This window comes from Desmodus rotundus, chromosome 4, assembly GCF_022682495.2.
Source record: "Desmodus rotundus isolate HL8 chromosome 4, HLdesRot8A.1, whole genome shotgun sequence".
Classification (NCBI taxonomy): Eukaryota; Metazoa; Chordata; class Mammalia; order Chiroptera; family Phyllostomidae; genus Desmodus; species Desmodus rotundus.
The window spans coordinates 136,067,671-136,086,202 of NC_071390.1; the positions used below are offsets into that span (position 1 = coordinate 136,067,671).

Below are 18,532 nucleotides of genomic sequence, written 5' to 3' on the forward strand. Positions count from 1 at the left end.
TTGGCCAATTTGGAGAGGGAAAAATGTATATTGTGTGAATTTGCTCATGCTCGATTACTAGTGAGACTGACAATTTTTTTTTCATATGTCAAGTAGCCATTTTATTGTATCCCTTGCCTATTTTTCTATGTGATTCTTTGCTTTTGGTTCTATGCAGATTTGTTATATTATTTGCAAATACTTTCTTTAGTTTGTCATATGTCATTTTATCTATACTTTATTATAAAAACCTTAAAATTGTACATTAATCATTATAGCAACTGTTTTCTTCATGGGTTATGGGTTTTGTGTCTTAGGAGCTAGAAAAGTTTTTCTGAAGCCATTCTAGAGAACAGAAATATTTTCTATTTCCTTCTGGTGGTTTTAAAGCTTTTAAAAATGTTCAGGTCCTTAATCCATCTGGATTTCACTTATTTTTTTCTCTTGATGGATAGTCAGTTGTATCAACACATTATTGGTTCATTCACTCCTTGCTCTAAAGATCTGAGATGCTATCTACCTTTATAAGTACTATACTCACATGTGAGAGTTTGTTTCTGGATCTTTCTTTCTTGGTGGCATTGATTTATTTGGATGTTCCCATACCAGTTCCATGCTAATTCCTATAGCTTTTGTATATTTTAATACTTGATTGACTAGAGGGTTTTGTTAAAATATTTTAAACTAATTTATCAATTACTTTGGAATAAATTGCAATTTAACAATATTGAATGAGTTTTCCTATTCAGGAATATGGTGTGACCATTTGTTGAATTTTTGTGTACTTTAATAAAACTTACTAGTTTTTTATCCATATATTTCCAACACATTTCTTCTGAGATTTAATTGGATATTTTTGTTACTATTATTTTGATCATTTTGATATGGGAACATTTTCCAGATTACACATTATTATCCTTGGTGTATGGATGTATGGAGAATTACTAATTTTTTTAATGTTGCCCTGTCACCAGCCACTTTCCTGAGCTATTTTTAATAATTATCATAATTACTGTTATTCACTAATCCTTTTAGGAAAACCGTTACACTTGATACAAACTTTTCCTCATTGTAATGACTAGGACAGTCCAGAGGAGAGTTCTGTAAACGTTCCGTTTAAAGAGAATGTGTAGGGAACCCTCACGTTATTCTTTACCTGTTCTCAGTAAAAATTCTTAGCAGGCTTGGAATACAAGAATCTGAGTCAAATTTCTTTTTTCTTCTGGAACAGTATTTTCTTATTTTTCCTTCCTGGAGTTCTCTAGCCTCATCTCTTGAGTCTTACATTCATGAGGGCTGAATCATCAGTATAAAATCAGTTTGAAATAAACGGAAGGCAAAGCAATATATTTTACTACCTCAACTGACATGGTCTATGCCAGTCACTTTGAGCACTGACCTTTACCATTTCTACACTTGATCTTAGCCAAAGGCCGAGAAGTGATGGACTTTTACCATTTCTGATCCTGGGAGATGAAGAGCATCTGTAAGCCAAAGCTCTATGTTGGGCCCCAGGCCCTCTGTCGTCATTAATAAACAGTCCTTGGTGGGGCTCCCTTTTCTTGCTGAGTGGCATGTTTGGAGGAAAGAGTGCTGGGAGCATAGAAAGCCAGCTGGATGGCTGTGTGAGGATTGTGTCACCTCACCAGGTCTCACTCTCTGCCTCTTGACTGCAGCCAGTGGGGAACAGGGGAAGAGGTGCCTCTGTCCCCACTCATGCCTCTGCCTGCCTTCTTGTCTCACTGTTGACATATGGGGCTCTGACAGGGGCTGATGAAGACCCTCTGAGTGTGTTGCCTGTCAGAGATTCGTCTACTAGCTTTATAGGATCCTTTTCTGAACCAAGTTACTCAAAGTTTTTACAACACATGATAAGTCATGCTGGCCCCCTAATCCAAGTTATCCCCTTCTTTAGCCCCTTCTCTGTGTAGCTGCTGTCACCTGAGTGGTCCCCGCAAGTCCTTACTTGCCCCCTCCGGCCGGGGGCCTCTTCGGCCAGAGTGATTCTTAAAAACATACTCAGTTCATGTTAGTCTTCCCCACACCCCTGCAAAAAAGCAACAACCCTTGAATATTTCCTATCAACCTTTACATTAAAGGCTAAAATTTTCAACCTGGACTATTGGCCTGGCTGGCTCTGTTGCCCACCTTTTTCATTTCTGACTACTCTGCCACCACCCATTCTTTGGGTCTCAATCTTGCTGGCCTTGTTTAGGTCTTCAACAGGCCATGCTTCACTCCACTGCAGGGCTTTTGCACATGCTGTATCCTCTGACTGACGTGCTTCTCATCACTTCCCCCACCTCCAGGGAAAGCACCGGCTCTTTGTCCAGACCTCGGTCCCAGGCATACATTCCTCAGGAAAGCTTTCCCTGAGGCCCTTGCCTGGTTTAAGTCCCCTATTGCAGCTTCCATAGCCCCGTGCCCTTCTCCCTTATAGCACTTCTCATACTCAAAGTTCTCATATATTTGGATGGACTTAAAAAAATTAAAACCTTCTCCACTAAATTGTGAGCTCCATGAAGGCAAATACCATGTCTGGTTTTGTTTACCTGATGTCTTGCGTGTAACATTGGGCTCAGTGAATAGTAAGTGAGCAAATCTGTTGAGTGAAAGAATACAAAAATGATTTGAGGCAGCTTGCTTCCTGATTTGATCTTGAAAACATTCTTCATCTCAACTTAGTAAATGTTTATTTGTTCCTAATCAGCAATAAGGAGGCTGGGGGGCAGTATTGCTTTGTATGCCAAATAGGGTAATACTTTTGATTTCAAAGATTGTATTTAAAACAATGAAAACCATTACTTAGGAAAGTATCTTGTATTCATCTTGCCTTTCACAAAGAAATATTGAGAAAAATGAGAGAAAGCAGCATTTACTCAACCTTTGCGTGTTTGAAAATTGGTTGTGAGAATGGACAAATGCCTCCTGTTTGTAGAAGGGAATGTGAGCTGCAAAGTGTCTGCAGGTGGACAGAGCCAGGAGATGCCCGACGAGAAGCAGGGGAAGGAAGACAACTAGCAAAAGAATTACATTACTTTAAGGAGTAGAAAAGCTTATTGGAAGCATTCTTCAAAATCCTTCAGAAGCTAGTAAAATAATATTTTACTATGTTTTCTCCAGCTCTTAAAATGTCACAAATGCAAATATATGATAAAATGTGAAAATAAGGATTGGCAACTAATTACATTCTCAGGGGAGATTTCATTAGAAAAGGGCCATATCTGTACTGCCTCTCAGCAGTTAGATGTTTATGGCATCTGGTACAGGAGAACGAACATTTGAAAATCCTTCGACATAGCTGGTATTTAAAGGATAGCAATTGGCCAACATTTGTGGCTCTGTATGTTGAATATTTTGGCTCCAATCCTCTGGTATTCATTCTGAAAGATTTATAATCCTTCGGGGAGTGTGGTCAGTGACAAGGGTAGAACTAAATCCTGAAATGTGGAAAAACTAACTTTCCCTAATATAAAACTGTTCTAAAAAAATCCCTCAAGTCTATGACTATGTTTCCAGATTTTCAGAAAAAGCTCTTGATTTACAGAAATTTCTTCTCTATACGGATCTAACTTTTAATGATAAATGTAAATTTTCCACCTTTTGGCTTCAAAAATGGCTTAGAGGTAATTCAGAAAAATATATAATCTTACCTTTTGGGCATCTGCTGCAGTCCCATGACTTTAAAAAAATGTATTTTAATGGTTATAGTGTAAATAATGAAATAAAGTTCAAAGGATGGAAATAGTCTAGAAGAGAAAAATTAAGAGACCTTGAAATGCAATAGGAAACGACGATTGTGCTGACTGTATAAAGGATAAAATTGCTACCAAAGAAAATATAATGCAAGAATAGCAGTCAGGAAGGTCCTTGATCATGCACAGCTGACAATGTCGGGACAGAACATTCTTCTTCAGAGAGCTGGGCCTCTAGTGGGAGACTCTCTCGGCTTGACTGAGGCATGACACGCTATCTGACGTCTTCTCGTTTTCAAGTCATGCTTGAGTCTGAAGCCAATGCTTAAAGAGCTCTCTATCTGAAGCTCTCGGTTTGCAGTTTCAAACTTTTAATGTGGGAACCCAGCTCTGTTCCTTCAGGTACCCCAGGGGAGCTTTCTGCTTCCTTTTAACCATTTAAATTCAGAAAAAGAGCCTTGATTAATGAATTGTTTTTCTTCCTTGCTTTGCTTTGCTTTTTTCTACATTATTTTCTCGCTCAATTATGGTTAGCATATAGATTCTTCTTTATGGGTTACAAAATACCTGCCTTTGTTTTCCTACAAGAGGCACCGGGAGTGCCGGCATGTGGTGGTCCCGTGCCCCTAAGACAAGGGAGTTTACAAAGCTGACAGTGGTACATAGGAAACTTACTACTTTGTGTTTCAAAGCCAACTGTGGGAAACTCGGTGGTGGTACAATTTCTCTTGATACTGAGAAAAGGACATAAGAGCTGCAAGAACAAAGTTTATTATTTTAAGTGTAAATAATAAAATTAAGGCTCTCCTCATTCTAAACTTACTTTTGAATATAGGGGACAGCCTAGATTATCCAGAAGGAAAATTAGTATAAAAATGGAAATCGTGCGTGGTGTCACCACAGGATAGGAGTTCATGACATGGTTAGAAATATGGAGGGAATTTTCTGGAAAGGAGTAAGAGGAAAGGTTAAACTGTTCCAGCTTCACTTTTGATGCTTGCCCTCTGGTAATGTCATTTCAGTTTCTTATTTAAAAAGTAACATATTGTGTTGAATTTACAAGAGAATTTGTGTACTGGCATGTGTGTGATATGGAGGGCGTTGGGCAGCTTGAATATAATTTTCACTTTTGTGCTACGTCCATACATTATATATATGTACATATATATAACAGATATGGAAATAAAAGGTAGTGACTAGCAAATGAAAATAAACTTAATTTGTTGTGAGAAAGATTTATTTGAGATCATTGGTACTATGTTTTTTCCTTTCTATTAAATTTACTGGGGTGACACTGAACAAAATTGTCCAGGTTTCAGGTGCGCAGTTCTACAACACATGCTCTGTACACTGTATTGTGCGTTCACCACCCCAAGTCAGGTCTCCTTCCATCACCATTTAACCCTCAGTGCCCCCTCCACCTCCCTGCACCCCCTCGCTCTGGCAATCCCCACAGTGCTGTCCATGTCCATGACCTTTCTCTCTCTCTCTCTCTCTCTCTTTTTTGCTTACTCCCTTTACCCCCACCCCCACCCAGCCCCCTTCACCCTGAGAGCTGTCAGCTTACTCCCTATCTATGAGTCTTTTATAATTTTGATTGTTAGTTCATTTTGTTCATAAGATTCCACATATGAATGAAACCTTATGTTACTTGTCTGTCTCTGACTGGCTTATGTAACTTAGCATAATACTTTCCAGGTCCATCTGTGCTGTCAGCACAGGGGAAGATTTCCATCTTCTCTACAGCTGAGTAGCATGTCATTGTGTAAATGTACCACAACTTTTTTATCCACTCATCTACTGATGAACACCTGGGCTGCTTCCATATCCGGCTATTGTAAACAACACTGCAGTGAACTTAGGGGTGCATATATTCATTGGAATTAGTGTTTCAGGTTTCTTCAACTATATTCTGAGAAGTGAAGTCACTGAGTCATAAGACAGTTCAATGTGTAATTTTTTGAGGTAACTCCATACTGCTTTCCACAGTGGCTGCACCAGTCTGCATTCCCATCAACAGTTTAAGAGGGATCTGTTTTCTCCACATCCTCACGAACACTTATTGTTAATTGATTTATTGGTGATACCCGCTCTGACAGGGTGAGGTGAAATCTCCTTGTGGTTTTAATTTGCATTTCTTTGATGATTAGTGACATTGAGCATCTCTTCATATGTCTATTAGCCATCTGTATGTCCTCTTTGGAAAAGTCTTCAGGTCCTCTGCCCATTTTTTAATTAGATTGTTTTCATTGGTATTGAATTTTATAAGTTCTTTATACATTTTGGATATTAACCCCTTATGAGATGTATCCTTGGCAAACATGTTCACCTATTCAGTAGGTTGTATTTTCATTTTGTTGATGGTTTCCTTTGCTGTGCAAAAACTTTCTACTTTGATGTAGTCCCATTTGTTTATTTTTTCTTCTGCTTCACTTGCCCAAGGAGGTATATAAGAAAATATTTGCTACAAAACATGTCCAAGGTATTACTGCCTAAGTTTTCTTCTAGGATTTTTATGGTTTTGAGTCTAATGTTTAAGTCATTAATATACTTTGAGTTTATTCTTGTATGCAGTGTAAGAAGGTAGTCTAGTTTCTTTTTTTTAATGTACGTGTCTAATATTCCCAACAGCATTTAATGAAGAGACTATCTTTACCCCATTGTGTGTTTTTTCCTCCTTTATCAAATATTAATTGACTGTAAAGGTGCGGGTTTATCTCTGGGCTCTCTACTCTGTTCCACTGAACTGTGTATCTGTTTTTTATACTAGTACCCTGCTGTTTTGATTACTATGGCTTTGTAATATAGTTTAACATCAGACAGCATGATTCCTCCAACTTTATTCTTCTTTCTCAAGACTTTTGTTGCTATTCAGGGTTTTGTGTGGGGTTTTTTTTTTTTTGTGGTTCCATATAAGATTTTTGGAATATAATCACACCTTGGTACTTGTCAACTTGAGAACTCCTCAAACCTTGTACTTATTGCATTTTGGTGAGAAAAAAAAATGTTTCAGCACTCGGTGCTTGCTTGGGACTTGTCACACTTGTTAGAACATGTATGCCGTCCTGCAAGAGAAAATGCCTCATTGTTTGGTACTCCTCGGTTTTGGCACTAGTCATGAGTTCCTGAATGAATTAATGATGAGTGCCAAGGTACCCCTGTGTTTGTCCTAGTTCTGTGAAATAAACCATTAGGATCTTGATAGGAATTGCATTGAATCTGTAGATTGCTTTGGGTATAATGGACATTTTAATGATGTTATTTCTTCCTATCCATGAACACAGTAATATTTCCACTTATTTGTATCTTCTTCATAGTGTCTTATAAATTTCTGAATACAGGTCTTTTTCATCCTTGGTTAAATTTATTCCTAGGCATTTTATTGTTTTTGAAGCAATTGGAAATGGCATTGTTTTCATTTTCCTTTCTGTTAGTTCATTATTGGTGTATAAAAATGCAATTGATTTCTGGATATTTATTTTGTATCCTGCTACTTTACTGAATCCACTTATCCGTTCTAGTAGTTTTTTTGTAAAATCTTTAGGGTTCTCTATAAACGGTATCATGTCTTTGGCAAATAATTACAGTGTTACCTTTCCAATGGGATGCCTTTTATTTCTTCTTCTTCTATGATTGCTGTGGGTAGAACTTCCAGTAGTATGTCGAATAAGAGAGGTGAAAGCAGACATCGCTGTCCTGTTCCCTACCTGAAGGGGAACACTTGTAGTTTTTGCTCATTGAATATGGTGTAGACCGTGGGTCATATATCGCCTTTATTATATTGAGGTATGTTCCCTCTCTTCCCACTTTGCTGAGAGTTTTTATCATGAATGGGTGCTGGGATTTATCAAGTGTTTTCCGCTTGTATTGATATAACCATGTGAGTTTTCTTTTATCCCTACCCAAATATGTTTATTGTTGTTAGAGATAGAGGACAGCAGAGGGTAAGGGGAGAGAGAGTCAGAGAGAGGGAGAAGGAGAGGGAGAGGGAGACATTGATATGAGAGAGAAACACTGATTGACTGATGGGTTATCAAACCCACAATGTAGGTATGTTCTCTGACTGGGGATTGAACCTGCAACATTTTGTTGTATAGGATGATGTTCCAATCAACTGAGCTACCTGATCAGGGCAATCATGTGGTTTCTAGCCTTCATTTTGTTTGTGTAGTGTATCATGTTAATTGATTTGTGGATGTTGCACCAACCTTGTACCCCTGGAATTAATCCCACTCAATCATGGTGTATGATCTTTTTAATGTATTGCTGGATCCAGTTTGCTAATAGTTTGTTGAGGATTTTAGCATCTATGTTCATCAGGGACATTAGCTTATAAGTTTCTTTGTAATGTCTATATCTGGTCTTGGAATTAGTATATCACTATCTTCATAAAAAAAGAGCTTGGGAGTCTTCCCTCCTCTTGAAATTTTGGAATAGGTTGAGAAGGATTTGAATTAGTTCTTTGAATGTTTGATAAAATTCACCTGTGAAGCCTTTTGGTCCAGGACTTTTCTTTTTGGGGAGTTTTTTGATTGCTGCTTCAGTTTCACTAGGTGTGACCTGTCTATTTAGATTCTCTGATTCTTCCTGATTTAGTTTTAGATTTCAGTTCAAGGGGTTTATCCATTTTGTCCAGGTTGTACAATTTGTTGGCATAGAGTTGTTCATAATGTTTTCTTACAATCTTTTGTGTCAGTTGTTACTTCTCTTTCACTTTTGATTTTATTTATTTGGGTCCTCTCTCTTTTTTTCTTTATCAGTCTGGTTAAAGGTATGTCAGTCTTGTGTATATTTTCAAAGAACCAGCTGTTTATCTTTTGCATTGTTATTTTAGACTCTGTTTTTCTTATTTCTACTCTGATATCTATTACTTCCTTCTACTCACTTTGGGCTTGTTTGTTGTTCTTTTTCCAGTTCATTTAAGTGTAAAGTTAGATTGTTTATGGGAGATTTTTTTCTGTCTTGAGCTAGGCCTGCAATACTATAAATTTCCCTCTTAGGACTGCTTCCCTGTGTCCCACAAATTTTCTAATGTGTTCTCATTTTTATTTGTTCCAGTGTATCTTTTGCTTTCTTCCTTGATTTCATTGTTAACCATTCATTGTTGAGTAACATTTTATTTAGCCTCCATGTCTTTGTGTGTTTTTCAGGGTTTTTAAAATTGATTTCTAGTTTTATTCGACTGTGGTCAGAGAAGATGCTTGATATGATTTCAACCTCCAGATATTTGTTAAGACTTGTTTTTTGTCCTAACATGTGACCTATGCTAGAAAACATTCCTTCTATACTTGAAAAGTATGTAAATCTGCTGCTTTGGGATGAAATGCTCTGAAGATATCAATTAAATCCATCTGATTTAGTGTGTCATTTAAGGCTGTTCCCTGTTGATTTACTGTCTGGAAGATCTGTCCATGGAGGTCAGTGGGTGTTAAAATCCCATAATACGTCTGTGTTACTGCCAGTCTTCCCATTTGTGTTCATCAAGGTTTGCTTTACATGCTTAGGTGTTCCCATGTTGGGTGCATATATATTTACAAGAGTTTTATCCTCTTGTTGGATTGTTCTCTTTATCATTATACACTGTTCTTTGTCTCTTTCTATAGGCTTTATTTTAAAGTCTATTTTGTCAGATATAAGTATAGATATGCCAGCTTTTTTTTTTGTTTCCATTTGCATGAAATATCTTTTTCTTTCCTTTTAGTCTGGGTATATCTTTTGTTCTGAGGTGGGTCTCTTGTGGACAGCATATACATGGGTCATGTTTTCTTATCCATTCAGCTACCCTATGTCTTCCTATTGGAGCATTTAAGCCACTTACAATAGATTTAAAGTGATTATCGGTAGGTTTGTATTTATTGCCATTTTAATCTTTTAATTATGTTCCTCTTTTTTCCTTCTTTTCTTCTTCTTTTTCTTCTTCTTTGTCTTATTTTTCTTGTTTCTTCTCCTCCTCCTTCTCCAAGGAGGCTCTCTAACATTTCTTGTAATTCTGGCTTGTGGTACCAGACTCCTTTAGCTTTTACTTGTCTGGGAAGATCTTTATTTCTCTATCAATTTTAAATAATAGACTTGCTGGGAAAAGTAGTCTTGGGTATAGGTTTTTGCTTTTCATCACTTTGAATATTTCATGCCAATCTCTTCTGACCTGAAATGTTTCTGTTGAGAAATCAGATGATAGTCATATGGGAACTTCCTTGTAGGTAACTGTATTTCTCTGTGGCTTTTAAGATTCTCCCTTGTCTTTAACCTTTTCCATTTTAATTTTGATGTGCCTTAGTGTGGGCCTCTTTGTGTCCATCTTGTTCGGGACTCTGCACTTCATGGCCCTGTGTGGCTTTCTTTCTTCACCAGGTGAGGGAAATTTTGGGTCATTATTTCTTCAAGTAGGTTCTCTATCCCTTGCTCACTGACTTCCCCTCTGGTATCCCCAGGATGGGGATGTTTTTACATGTTATGGTGTCCCAAGGTCCTTTAAGACTTAAACTGTCCTCATTTTTTAAAATTCTTTTTTCTTTTTTCTGCTCTGATTGGGTAGGGGTTTTTTTTTCCTGCCTTATCTTCCCAATCACTGATTAGATCCTCTGCTTCATCCAGCCTACAAACTACTATTTATTTCTTCCAGGGTAGTCTTCATTTCAGATGTTCTTTTCTTCATTTCTGATTGGTCCTTTTGTATTGTTTCTATGACCTTTTTTTGTGTGTTGAACATTCATATTACCATTGCTTTGAACTCTACATCTGACAGATTGCTTGCCCCCATTTCATTGAGTTCTTTTTCTGAGATTAATCCTATTATTTCATTTGGGGTCTTTTTTTTCTTTTGTCTCACTGTTTTGGCTGCCTCTTTGTGGTTTTTGTTTGTATTAGATAGATCTGCTGTGACTCCCAGTCTTCATAGGGAGGCCTTCTGTAGTAGGTGTCCTGTGGAGTCTAGTGGTGCTGTCTGCTTGATCACCTGGCCTGGTTGCTCTGGGAATGTCCCTTGTGTGGGCCCACTTGTTGTAATTGAGCCTTGATGGCTACTGGCCTGTTCGTGCATGAGATGGATCCTCAGGCTGGCTGACTGTGAGGCTCAACCCTGACCCCAGTGTGTGAACTACTGTGCACGTGCTGATCGTACGATGCGGAATTCACCTCTTCAGGGTTTGTTGCCTGCCAAGATCCCCCTTGGGATATGCTTCTTATGAAGCTTATTGGATCCTCCTCTGATGTTTTCTATAGCTGGCCATTGGGTGTATTGGTTCTGGGCCTCTTGAGAGGTACTCTGGTGCAGGCCAATGTGAGATGCTGCCTCTGACTGGCCCTTGCCTACCTGTTTGGAGCTACCAGCAATCCACAGTTTGTGGCTGCTTTTGCTTGGCCTGGGTGCCTGTGGGAAGGACCCAGCTCTGCATCAAGGCTGGCTTTTGCCAGCACCAGACCTGGGAGCAGATCCGCAAAAATCCTCAGGCACCTTGGTGAGACCTGTCTGTCTATCTCCTCTGCTGGCTGCCTATATGGCTCAATCACTGAAAGAGGCTGTGGCTATATTTCTCAGTAGTATATAAGCTCCACATGGTGGGGCAAGAGGGAGACCAGAGTGCAAGTCTCTTGCTTTCTTCCAGGCTGATGCTTACAGAGGGGAATGCTCCATCCAAGAAAGATGGGGTTTACAGGGCAGGAGAGTGACTCAGCACAGAGATTCTGGTGACTGTCCCTTTAGCTGTCTCCTGAGAGCCACAAACCACAGACTCATCTCATACAGCTATAGTCTGCTCCACCCTCCTTCCGTTCGAGCCCAGGGTGAATAGCTGTGAATGAGCTTTTGTGCATTAGTCCTTTAAAAGTGTACCTTTGTTTGTAGGGGACTCCCAACTCTCCATGGTGGACAGAAACCTTGCTGCTTTTCACAGTTAGATGTTATGTGGGCACCTCTTCCAAGCTCTTATGCTTTGGGCTAGAGAGCCCAGCTTAGAGTTTAGACCCCTCGCTCCTTAAGGGGATCCCCTCACAGCTGAGATATCCCTCTGGAACTTCAGCCACTGCTATGGGAGTGAGGTCAACCTTTTTTCATCCCTACCCTTCCTACCAAGTCTTGATGTGGCTTCTTCTGTAAGTCCTTAGTTATAAGACTTCTGTTCAGCCAGTCTTCAGTTGGTTACTCTGGATGATTGTTCTGTTTTAGTTGTAATTCCAGTTTGGTCCCGGGATGAGGTGAGTGTAGTTTCTACCTACTCTGCCGTGATCTTGGATCCTCTAAATCTTGAGACACACAGAGCAGAGCATCTGGAAGCTGACCACATTGAGAAGGCTCTGAGAAGACAAAGTTCCCTGGAGCCCTCAAGCCTTTCCATCATGACTGCTGCCTTGAGGGTCACCGTACTGCCCTCTTGGATCCTTACACCTGCTTCTGGGTAGTGCAGATCTTAGCAGACAGCGTGTGATTTTAAGTTGAGGACTTTCACCGTTTCACATAAAGGAGGCACTTTCATGGCTTATCTTTGGCAAAAACAAATGTTCGACAACACTACTCATGCACTTTGGGGTCATTGTTATTTAAAATAACAGTTAACAGTTAATTGAAATAATCGCTGAGACACGTGAACACCTGACTATAAAGTTGGTACTATGTTTTGAGATAGAAAACTAAGGCTGTCTTTTATGAGCACCTTTTACAAAATAGTTTATTCTTAGCTTTTATGTCTTCTGAACTATTTTAGTGCTTATAGTGTAACTCTTACTTACCAGCCAGTCTTAAATGAGTAGAAATAATATGTACTATGATATGTTCTTCAGAAGATTTTCAGGCATTAATGCTCAGTGGACATTGCTAAAGAGATTCTGCAACAAATTCTGATTTTCATTTGCTAGCAGGTCAGCTTTACTATCAACATTAAATTTTTTTTAAATCTCAAAGATAGTTTTATCTGAAAGGAATGGTTCTCCGCTACTCTACATGTGTTGATTGATTTGCATGATTCTCAAAGCTGGGCCAATGGTTTGTGCATGACAGTGAAGCTTTGTCCTTCTATCCGGCTACCCATTGTGTCATCACCAGTTAGTAGAATTGCGTCCTCTTTCGTAACCCCGCAACCTTTACTCTACCTTCTCTCGTTTTCAATATGGATTGTTTTACTGCCTCTCACATGGTTTCCCTTTCTCCAGGTTTTCCTTATTGCAAGAATGTAGGTACATAAGTACATACATAAATCTGTGTGAACAATTTTCAGACATGGTTTGCACGGCACAGTGTATTGTTCAAGAGCTTTGGGAACCACCTGTTAACTCTGCGTAAGACTTGCATTCTTTAGTCGCTCCATCAAAGCTTGCCCCTTGACTATTTAATGCATTAATACCACCTAATGTTGTAGCTGTTTAAAGCAGACAGACCACCTTTAAAAACTGACTCTTAATTGGAATAATGTTTTATGACACTCTGTGCAGCTTTTTGTGTGTGTGCTTTAGGTCTACATGATTCATTTAACACATTATAACCCACTCAGAGAACTTTTAAAACAAGTAATGTGCGATGTGTATGGGGAGACATATTTCCCAGTTCATAGATTTATAACTGTTTAGAGAGTGATCTTGTTTAACCTCTTTGTGGCATGGCATTTTCCTAGGGAGGAAACCAGATAGCTACGGTGATTGCACTGTGTTCATTGAAGGATTTCAATTTAGCACAAGAGACCTGCCAGTTGGCCATCAGGGATGCTGGAGGTCTTGAAGTTTTAATCAACTTACTTGATACAGATGAAGTCAAATGTAAGGTGAGTGGCTCTGTCACAATGGATGAGGAACCTTGCTTATACCCTCTTATGGGACTCTTCTTAGCGCTAGGTGCCCACCACTCCTGCTGCCTGGTTCTCTCTTCATCTGCTATCGTTACTGATAACCTGCTATTTCTGCTATTAGCTCTTCTTCTCACCTCTCTGCTTTTCTTCTTTCTTTTCTGGTGCTTTCTATTCACGTGTGCTTCTTAAATAATGAGTATTTGTTTATGTAATTGAAGGAAAATACAGAAACTCTGTGTAACACCTGGGAATAGAACATTTTTCTCTAAAGTTATAATTGGGGAACGGTTTTTGGTAGACTTGGAATTTTTAAAGATACAGCACTTGTTCTGGATTAAGCACACTTTCATCTATAACCTTTTTTCCTCATTTAGATTGGTTCATTAAAAATCCTGAAGGAAATCAGTCATAATTCTCAAATCAGACGTAATATTGTTGACCTTGGGGGCCTACCACTTATGGTTAATATACTCGATTCTCCACATAAGAGTCTGAAATGTTTGGCAGCTGAGACAATTGCGAATGTTGCCAAGTTTAGAAGAGCCCGGTGGGCAGTGAGACACCACGGGGGCATCACTAAACTGGTGAGTACCCCTGATGTCATCATCGGCACACCAGCTGCCACAGAGATGTCAGCTCCCTGCTGTCCTTCTTTGTCATTCCCAGACATTAGATAACCACAGGGCATGTTCTGGGGATCTTTTTATATACAGTGTCCTTGAAAATTATTTTTGTATATTCATATCCACAAGTGGCCAAAAAACATATTAAAGCTTATTTTGCAAAGATAAAAAATTTGAAAAGTAGATGTACTTTTCACCTGTCACTTTGGTGGGGATACATTCATTTCTGTGTACAGCATTGGCGTGGGGCGGGGAGCACCTGTCCAGTAGAAAACAGTCTGGCAGCCCTTGCCCTCCAGTGTGGTGATCTCACCATGAGGATTGTCCCCAAAGGAACAGTCAGAGGGGCAGACATTTATTCATCTTACTGTCACTAAGAAGAGAGACAGCTGAAAACAGCGTGTTTTACAATATGAGATTAGTAAAACAATTTCCAGTCTATTCATAAGAAACATCTGTGTTCAGCTATCAGTACTGTATTTTGGCAGTTTATTTAGTAACAAGGAATACATATATATATTTAATGTTATATAAAACCATAACAGGATTAAAAACCAATGATACCTATGATCCCAATTTTTAAAAACCTACCTAAAAGGTATGGAGAAGATACTTGAAATAAATACAGAAATTTGTTCACAGGGGTTTCTCTGAAATGATTACCAATTTTTTTTCCTATTTTCTAATATACACCAGTTTATTATAAAGTGTTACTTTTATAATAAAAACCATGATTATTTCAATAACTGGCATGGAAAGATAAAGGTTATCTGCTCAACACCTTTGCCATGGCAGGAAAGACCTTAATAAAGTACAACATGGAAATTTCCACCCTCCTTAGTAAGGACCAGCAGATCGTGTGTCTGTCCCACAGCTAGTATTCACCTCTTCTGTACTTTAAATCCCTTTAAATCCCTTAAAATGAGGGACATATCATATACATTGTAGTATCATCCACAGTACTTAGTCCCATACCTCACACATTTAAAGGGGTAATAATTATATTTTGAATTAATACAGATTTAAAGTGAATATATGCACAGTGAAAGTGTTCAGAAATTTACTAAAAGAGACTATGTTCTCATTTGTAATCTGTAGCACACTATAAATTATAGTTATTTCCTTCAAAAATAGGATGGATTTATGGTTGGATAAAAATAAGATGGATGAATAGATGGTTAGCCATGTTATAAAACAAATATGGCAGAATGTCTATTATAGAGTCTAGATGATGGGTGTATGGATGCTGCTATACAGCTGCTGTGCAATTCTTTCAGCCTTTGCATATGTTTGAAAATTTTCATAATAAAATATTGGGACAGAAGTAATTATGATTATCATTATCCTCCTTAAATAACAAAATCATGTGGTAGACTCATGTGACTTTCCACTGACACTACTCCCATTGAATTATAAGAAAGAAAAATGTAGTATAAAACTAAAATTTAATGTTTTTATGGAAGTCATACATCACATTTGAGGGCCTGGAATTTGAACAGTGGCATGAATGTAGTCAAGATAATGACACATTTTAATTTAATTTTAAATAATAGCTAAATCAGGTAGAGGAAATACCAGTAATGGGTAAACTAATAATAAACTTGTAATTGCTGTGTTGGGAACACATCTGGGAAGACTAGGATCGGGGACGCACTTCTGGTTTGCTAGGTACTTGGGGAGGAAGTAGAGGCCCCACGTAAAACTGGAAATGAGGGAGACCACCAATGCACGGATGGAGCAGTGGGCTGGTTATGGCATCAGAGCAAGGGAACTAAGTCAAGACTAGAGAAGACAGGCCACCGTGGGGCTTCAGAATCTAGGTCAGTCTCTGGAGAAGCACAACCAAGACTGGGGCGAAGCATGAAGTCTGAGTAAGCAGGGAGAATGCGTCGGACCTGGACATAGTGCAGGATCCAATGCTGTTAGTCCTGCAGCCACTTTTCATGTTCCCCCGAATGTGCAGCATACTTGACCCTTTCACAGAAAATCATTTCAATCATTTCTTGAAATGTGTGTCATGTACAGAACTATGTGGTGGAATTATGAATATAAATAAAGGAATGTTCCTGACCACAGTCATGTCATGGTCTCACAGTGGTGTGGGCAGAGGGGATATAGGCAAAAATGTAAGGGTAAATACTAGGTATTTCATGGAAGTCAATACTGGGAATTAGTGGGGGAACAAAGAAGGGGTGGACAATCAACTCTACCTGGACAAAGAGTGTCAAGAAAGGCTGGAGAGAAGAGATGTTGCCTTTGCTGAGTCTTGCAAGGTGAGTGGGTATTTCTCAGGCAGACACACCAGGGAAGTGCATTTAAGGAGGATCAAGTCTTGTTGGTAAAGGCTCAGACCTGAAAACAACGTAAGTGCTTGGAAACCACAAGCGGTTTAATGTGACCAGACCTAGTGTGAGATGAGCTATGTGGTAAGAGGTGAAGATGGACAACTGTGGTGGTCACATAGGGCCCTATCCAATGAGATACAAAATTTGGACTTTATGGAGATGATGAGCAACTGTAGTGGACAGATTCTTTTAGACTGTCTCCCCTGTGTTCAAACCCATTGTCTTAGAATTTCTTCCCCAGTAGGTACCCGAAAGCCACATACTCTTCACTGATGTTCTTCCTTGGGCTATCACTAATTGGACTCAAGCTGGTTCTACTGTATCTCTCCCAGGGATTTGGAATTAGGAATTAGAAACTCTGCTTAGTCCAGGCTACTGCCTTGTAATCTCAGGATTTGTGGTTATGATTATGTGGATAGTATCACTGGAAAATTTGGCCTACAGAGAGAGAAGAATCGAATAGACATGTGTACAATGAAGACAGCTTTGGGGCAGGGTGGGGGGTTCAAGATGGCAGCAGAGTAGGTAGGTCTTGTGCCTCCTCCCAGAACTAAACTGGAAATAAAACTAAATCGGAGGACATTTACACCAAATTACCAACTAAAGACTATTTGAAGAGGAGACTTTTAACCAAGGATGGGCAGAAACAATGTCCATGCTGGTAGGAAAAGTGGGGTTGCGAAAGGGCCTGGCCCCACTCCCACAGGCAGCAGGCCAAGGTTATGGCAGGATATCATGGCTGAGGGAGGTTCCCCCTGAGAGAAGTTAAGCCAAGACCCCAGACTGGGCTCCCCAGCCCAGAGCACTAGAGCCAGGATCAGCTGCCACGTAGCATCCAGTGGTGAAAGGCAGCAGGGTTGCTATCTGCCAGAGAGAGACCATCTTGCCAGAGACAAAGCCATTTTTTTAAGGGGCCAAAGCACAAGATTTTCAATTGCAGCCACTCCACTAACTCTAGCAACCAGTGAAGGGAGGGCAGTGTAGACTCGAGTTGCCTGGGAAGAGTCTGGAGTGGGAGGGCTTGAGGAGAGACATGGGGGAGCGGCTGCTGGGATCCCTGTGCTGGGTCACTGCCCCCCAATATGGCAGCAGCCATTTCTCTTGACAGGAGCAAGCCCCTCGGGACATCAGCATGGGGAAAAGGAATTACCCTACCCTCCGGAATCCCACTTGCTCCACCCTACATCTTAACCTGTGCTGAGGAGATAGCTGCATAGGGAGAGTCTGGGGTTGTCAGTGACTGTCTGTGGGGTAGGCCATTTCCCCCACTTTCTCAGGAAACTGGTGCTCCCCCCTCATAGGGGAGCTGATAGATCACCCTCCGAATTTCTGGCAGACATATCCTCTGGGTTTCAAGGCCTTGCCCACATGCCTACTTGGGGCTCTGACCAGCCAAGGTCACAGAAATAATCTGGGTCAGACTCAGACTGTGGCTCTAGAGTGGGTGGACACACCCACCATCTTTCCTGAAGTCTAAATGGTACCTCCCCCTAATGGGAGATCCAGGGGTCCCATCCTTCCCATTTCACCAGTAGCCGTTTCAGAAACAGCCTTTTCAGTGACTAAGACTGACAGCAGGCTGGCAGGTGGAAGCAGGCAGAGGCAGATCCTAGGGGTTCCTTGGGACATTTGCTGACCTGCTCCTAGGCCCTGTTCTGCTAAAAGATGGCCTTAGAGCACAGCTTGGCCCCTCCAGGATACAGCTAAGCCTGGCAGAGGCAGCCAAAAGCTGTGGATTGCTTGTATCTTTGAACAGGTTGCTGAGGGCCACAGTGGACAGCATCTGACATTGGCTTACCCCAGCTTCAGACAACATCAGAGCAGGATCTAAAGGGAGACCCCAGCAGGCACCACATTGTCCTTTTTATTAGTTTCTTTCTTTTTTCTTTTTTATTGCTTTTTATCATTTTTTCTGTTTTTTAATTTTTTTTTGTTTCATGTCTTATTTTTCCCATTCCTTTTCTTCCTCTATTTTTCTTCATTTTTTCTTTTCTTATAGTTTTCTCTTTCTTTTTTTGTCTTTCTTTTCCTATTATTTACATGTTTTTCTCTTTCTTCATGTCTTTCAAATTCTTCCTTTTCTTCTTGTGTTTTTTTTCTTTTATTATTTTTTCTCT

The 18,532-nt window shown here is 39.8% G+C and overlaps 1 protein-coding gene across 6 annotated transcripts in view; it reads left to right on the forward strand.

Moving 5' to 3' along the window:
- Positions 1 to 18,532, forward strand: part of ODAD2 (outer dynein arm docking complex subunit 2) — a 190,649-nt gene that overhangs the window by 57,565 nt on the left and 114,552 nt on the right. For all 6 annotated transcript variants that reach the window (XM_053923511.1, XM_053923512.1, XM_053923513.1 and 3 more), the window contains 2 exons: positions 13,277 to 13,423; positions 13,822 to 14,031. In XM_053923511.1, coding sequence (XP_053779486.1) covers positions 13,277 to 13,423; positions 13,822 to 14,031 — 357 coding nt within the window. The remainder of the gene's footprint in view (positions 1 to 13,276; positions 13,424 to 13,821; positions 14,032 to 18,532) is intronic.